We start from the raw sequence: 6,576 nt of genomic DNA, 5'->3' as shown, positions 1-6,576 counted from the left end.
ATGCAGCTCCATTGTCGTTCGCAGCAAAGGATTGTAAACAGCTGGACGATACTTTTCATGCATCATTTTCTTCACGACAACGGCGCAGGAGGTCGGTAAGTATATTTTACTTTGTCTGGCTCATTTCCTTGCATTTATTTCCTTTAACCTTTCGTGTTCTTCATAAAAATGAGTGAGAGCGAAGTGCAGCAGCGTCTCGTTAGAAAACGAATGACATTAAAAGGAAAAATCACTCGAATGGAAACTTTCGTCAATCAATTCAGTTAAAGTGAAGGAAACATTCAAGAAGTGCGTACTCGTTTCAATGCATTGTCTCGCATTTGGGTGGACATTGAGCAAGTGCAAGATAAGTTATAAGCTGAAACTGGTTCATCGCAGGATGACGTCAGAGACGAATTGGAAACGGCGTACTACAAGTTGAGTGCCCGGATGCAAGCTTTATTATCGCAGCATGATAAGGTTCAAGCGGAGCATGATGCTGTCAACACATCGCATGTCACAGCAACCCGGCTCAAACTTCCCACAATAGAATTGCCAATGTTTGAGGGTGATTATCGGCAGTGGTTGTCCTATGAAGACACTTTCACGTCTTTAATACATAATAACAAAGACATCGCTTCCATTCAGAAGTATCAGTATCTACGTTCGTCGCTCAAGGGCGAAGCGTACAAGCTCATTCAGAACTTACCCATCACGGAGGCAAACTACGCAGTTGCCTGGAAGTTGTTAGTGAGTAGATATGCAAACAAGAAGCTAATCGCATCATCGTACATTCATGACATATTGCACATCAAGGCAGTCAGCAAGGAAAGTGCTCAGGAATTGTGTTCCTTTGTGGGATGTGCGACAAGCAACTTGAATGCAGTAAATGCGCTTTACACAGATGTACCTTTGGCGGACATGTTACTCACTCAGCATTTTGTGTCTAAGCTAGATTCAGGAACTAGGAAAGCGTGGGAACTGCAAAATAGTGAAACAGATTTTGTCAGCATGGATAATTTCTTTTCGTTTTTGGAAAGCCGATGTCAAGCGCTGGAAAGCATTCAGCCCGCACCAAGTGATGTAAATAAACAATCAATCAAACCTCAACATTACAATGTAAGATCAAACAAGGGTTTTTCGAAATCTTTCATTAGTACCACTAGTGCGAACTCTTGTTTCTTTTGTAAAGAGCCGCATGCTCTCTTTAGGTATGCATCATTTATTGCCGCGACTAACAAACAGAAGTATGATTGTGTTAGAAGGAATAAACTCTGCACGAACTGCTTATCTCCAAATCACATACTGCGTCTTTGCAAGGCAGGTTCGTGTAAAAAATGTTCACGCAAGCATAACACATTGTTGCATAATGATGGTATATCAAGAACGTCATTTTCCAGCACAGAATCTACGGAAGAAGGGAAGAATGAAAATTCTCAAGCAACGCAAAACGAGAATCAAGATCAAACTCCACAAGCTTCTTATTGTGCACTCAAAGGGCAACATACATCACGCGTGTTACTTTCCACGGCAGTGGTAAAGGTCAAGAATCATGCAGGTCAATGGATATACTGTAGAGCCTTGCTAGACAGTGGATCCCAGAGCCACTTTGCGTCTGAAGAGTTGGTTCAGCGTCTCAAACTGAAGAAACATCCTCAGCATTTACCGATTCAAGGCATAAACAATACTGAGTCGCAAGCAAATTTCAAGGTGGATATTCAGTTTCAATCTAGAATAAGCACATGGCGTTCCAACATTGAATGCTCAATATTGCCGCGGCTCACAAGCAACTTACCTTCACATCGAGTCGACCGAGCATCAATCAAAATACCAAGACATGTAACATTGGCAGATCCGACATTTGATGTGCCAGCGAAGATAGTTCTTTTGATAGGCACCCAGATCTTCTTCGAAATTCTCAAGCCTGATCGCATAACACGTTCTGCTGATTTGCCGATTCTACAAAACACTGAATTCGGATGGATAGTCGCAGGACGCATTCCACAACAATGCAGTGGCAACAATTCATTGATATCATGCTTCCTTCGAACGGAAGAAAGTCTCCACCTACAGCTTCAGCGATTTTGGGACCTTGAGGAGATATATACCAGGCATAGAACAAAGGAAGAAATCAGCTGTGAGCGTCACTATTGTGAAAACACGGTGAGGGGCGAAACAGGCAAATTCATCGTTCGACTTCCACTCAAAGAAAGCCGAGAAGCATTGGGCGATTCACTTCAACATGCCACCAAGAGATTTCTCCAATTAGAGAAAAGACTTGAGCATCAACCGGAACTAAGGATTCCTTACACAGAATTCATGAATGAATATGAACAGCTAGGTCACATGGTACCTGTAGGACAATTACCGATGTCTCATGACCACAGGGTAGCCTACTATTTGCCACATCACGCAGTAATCAAACCACAGAGTTCCACAACCAAGGTTCGTGTTTTCGACGGATCGACCAAAACCACAAGTGGCAAGAGCCTCAATGACATATTGATGGTCGGGCCCACCATACAACAAGATTTATTCTCCATCATGACAAGATTTCGCACACATCCTATAGCATTCACAGGAGATGTAGAGAAAATGTATAGAGTGATTAAGGTGCAAAAAGATGACAATCCATTACAGCGAATATTGTGGAGAAGCTCCAACAAGCATCCAATTGAAGTTTTTGAGCTACGAACTCTTACATATGGCACAGCTTCGGCATCATTCCTAACTACTAGATGCTTACAGCAACTGGCAGACAGCGAAATCAGCAGGCATCCTCGCATCAGTAGTATCATCAAGGAAGACATGTTAGTTGATGACGTAGTGAGCGGAGCACAAGACGTAGCTGAGGCATTGCAGATTCAGGCAGAATTAATTAACATTATTCAGCGTGGAGGATTTACTTTGCGTAAATGGTGTTCGAACAGCACGACAGTGCTAGAAGCAGTTCCGCCAGCCATGCGTGAAATGAAGCTTCCAGTCGAATTTCACGATTCAGAAGTGACGACTTTAGGCTTATCTTGGGATCCTATTGCAGATAAATTACTGAACAACAGGAAAGCTTCTGAAGTAGCGAATAACGTCGAAATATCAAGCACTAAACGACAGGTAGCATCAGTCGAGCGTCAATATTTGACCCTTTAGGTCTCATCACTCCAATTGTTATTACATACAAATCATTTCTTCAACAATTGTGGACATGCAATGTTCAGTGGGATGAAGAACTTCCACAAGACTTGAATCAGAAATGGCAACAGTTGCGCAGACAACTCCCTGCAATTAAACACATCGAAGTCAATCGTTTTGTTCTAATTAATGGAATAGTTAGAAATATCCAGATACATGGATTTGCAGATGCATCTCAATATGCTTACGGTGCATATTTGTATGTGGATTCAACTAACCACAAAGGCGAAACAACAGTAAATCTACTTTGTGCTAAATCACGAGTAGCGCCAATCAAGAAAGTGACATTACCTCGACTTGAATTATGTGCAGCATTACTCCTAGCAAGATTAGTCCACAAGGTATTACCAGTTTTACGTTTGAATGTAGAAGAGATACATCTATGGTCGGACTCACAAATTGTATTGGCATGGTTAGCAGCACCATCCAACAGATGGAAAACCTTTGTAGCCAACCGGGTAGCAGAGATTCAACACATTACGCAAAGCAGCAATTGGAAACACGTTCCTTCAGCAGATAACCCGGCAGATATAATCTCAAGAGGTATTGAACGCACTTCAATACAACATAACCATTTATGGTGGCATGGGCCACATTGGTTAACAGATACAGAAGAGCATTGGCCACTTATGCAGCAGCTAAGGGAAGTAGAAATTCCGGAGGGAATAAGCATAACGGCAGTATCAATTTGCCAGAATTCACTGGAGCAAACAATCGAACGATTCTCCAAATTATCGAAATTAACTCGAGTGATAGCTTTCTGTCAGCGATTCATACATAACTGCAGAAAGTCCAACAACAATGTAAAAGCAAGTCTTTCAACAAAGGAAATGCAATCAGCATTGCATACATGCATCAAGACTGTTCAGCTATCAAGCTACAAGTCTGAAATTCAGGATCTTCAACGTCACCAACAAGTTTCAGCCAACAGCACATTGAAGAGCCTGCACCCATTTTTGGACAGCAACAACCTTCTTCTCGTTGGAGGAAGACTCAAGAATAGCAATTTGCCTTATGAAACAAAACATCAAATTATTCTACCTTCGAAAGGTCACCTGACACAGCTTATAATAGAAGCGGAACATTTGAGACAGCTTCATGCAGGATCACAGTTATTGTTGTCATCCCTCAGGCAAAAATACTGGATTGTACGAGCAAGGCGTACAATCAAGCAAGTAATTCACAATTGCCTCGCATGTTACAAGTTGAAGGCAACCACGGCCAAGCAACTCATGGGTCAACTTCCGTCACCTAGAGTCACACCGTCAAGACCATTTCTCAACTCTGGTGTAGACTCTTGCGGACCTTCCCTATTGAAATCGCATTCGCCACGCAGCAAAGTTCATCGCAAATCATACGTGGCTTTATTCATTTGTCTAGCCACCAAGGCTATACATTTATAGCTCGTCTCCGATCTCACCACAGACGCATTTATCGCAGCCCTGCGAAGATTTACATCTCGTAGAGGTAAATGTGCCAATCTGTACAGTGACAATGGCAAGAATTTCGTCGGGTCAAGAAACGAACTTAAAGAGCTACATAACTTCGTCACAGGAATTCGCAGAAAATATTCATGCGTACGCGAGTTCTGAATCCTTCCAGTGGCATTTCATTCCACCTAACTCACCACATTTCGGAGGAATATGGGAGAGTGGAATACGCTGCATGAAGTATCATTTAGTTAGAGTAGTACGAAAGTGAACATTGAATTTTGAGGAATTTGCAACTTTGCTCACCCAAATAGAAGCATGCCTAAACTCAAGGCCTTTGACTGTTTTATCCGACGATCCAGAAGATTTAAGTGCTCTCACTCCTGGACATTTTCTCATTGATTCAGCCCTTAATTCCTTTCCCGAGCCAGACCTCACTGACCTCCCAGGAAATTGACTGTCCAGATGGCAGAGACTCCAAAGCTTTCATCAAAACATTTGGCAGCGATGGTCCAAGGAGTATTTAAACTGTCTTCAGCAACGTTCCAAGTGGACTAGGGTACAAGAAAACTTCAAACCAGGTTTGATAGTTGTCATCAAAGGTGTCACGAGTGTCATATGCAAGTGGTCACGCGTTACGGAACTCCGCGACGCGACCCTTCGAAAAAGGTGGAAAAATCCTGTGTTTAGTCCGCCACCGAACACCATCGCGAGCGCGAATGTGAACACGACACACTGTGAAAATTTAGTGCAAATCCGTCCAGTGGTTGTCGAATTATAGTGAATAAACCGAGAGGCCCGGTAGTGAATGCGAACTTTTTGTTGGAAATCAGTGAAAGAAGTGTGCACCTCGAAAAGAATACCCCCCTGGAACTCCCGAGATTCGATATACCTTGGAGACCCCACTCACCCCACAGAGGAAACTCCAGGGCATGTTCTGTTGGGCACACCGACGCAGAGGGGTAAGTTATTTCTTATATACATAGGTGGCCGACCGGGGCAGTGATACTTACGTGCGTGGAACATACGGGTCTCTGTTGACGTTGCGATATGTGACGTAGTGATCTAAGTGCGCTCATCTGATCTCCAGCACGCGGACCGGATAAAAACAATAAACAATAATAAGACCACGTGCGTCTCATTTCATTTCGCGCGGGAAACGATCAATGAATTAAAAGGCTAACTCGGGCCTGTGAATTAACTGTAAGCAGCGGAGATGGCTCCTACGGGGGCCACCTCGAAGGGAAGAAATGAACCAAAAGAGGACCAACCACCCCCTGACCCCTTCAGAAGGGGTGGTTTGGCGCGAAGCCCCACCCCCGTAAAGAGGAAACATCTTCCGGACAGCCCGGAACAGCAATGCAACCGAGAGGAAAATGCAGCTGATATAACAATCCTGCTATCTAAGCAACAGATAGGAAGATTCAAGGCACTCGCAGACGCCGTGTCTTTGGAGGAGCTGGGAAGATTCGAGAAACAGCAAAGGCGACCACCCCAGCCAATACACATACCACAGACCCAATCTGCCATGGAAACCAGGAGAGGAACTGCTGGAAGGCCCCTTACTTCTCGTGCTTTGCCTCCTACTCCTGTAGAGGAGGAAGGTGAGGAGGAGGAGGAAGCACCCACCAATGTTTCCAGACGAAGGCACTGTGTGGTTTCCACTGGACGAAGGGGAGGCCTCAGAGCGGAGAAGAATTCGCCCCGTCCGATTACCAGGAGTAAGACATAAGGATTAAATGGAAAGAGAAATGGCTTCAAAACAAACTCACAACACCTAGCTGGCACACCAGCTACCATTCAAACGTCGGTACTCCGGCGTTATTCTCTAAACTACATATCATACAATCCAGTTATAAATTATAATCCATAAATCTCATTCAAAATTACATTCATTAATATTTCAAATACTTTTACCTTTTGTATTGTACTAACTCTATTTTATCAATCAATAATTCATATCTACTATGTTGCTTTC

General features: G+C 43.5%; 2 protein-coding genes across 2 annotated transcripts; both read left to right on the top strand.

Moving 5' to 3' along the window:
* The first annotated feature begins 429 nt into the window (after positions 1-429).
* Positions 430-3,126, top strand: LOC145994045 (uncharacterized). Its single transcript, XM_083130127.1, has one exon. The coding sequence runs from the start codon at positions 430-432 to the stop codon at positions 3,124-3,126; it is 2,697 nt and encodes an 898-aa protein (XP_082986253.1).
* Positions 3,127-3,797: 671 nt separating this feature from the next.
* On the top strand, positions 3,798-4,571 carry LOC145994044 (uncharacterized). Its single transcript, XM_083130126.1, has one exon. The coding sequence runs from the start codon at positions 3,798-3,800 to the stop codon at positions 4,569-4,571; it is 774 nt and encodes a 257-aa protein (XP_082986252.1).
* Positions 4,572-6,576: the final 2,005 nt, after the last annotated feature.

Source organism: Lepisma saccharinum, chromosome 10 (genome assembly GCF_977018435.1).
Source record: "Lepisma saccharinum chromosome 10, izLepSacc3.1, whole genome shotgun sequence".
Taxonomy (NCBI): domain Eukaryota; kingdom Metazoa; phylum Arthropoda; class Insecta; order Zygentoma; family Lepismatidae; genus Lepisma; species Lepisma saccharinum.
The sequence above is the reverse complement of the archived record's forward strand: the minus strand, read 5'-3'. Positions and strand labels throughout refer to the sequence as shown.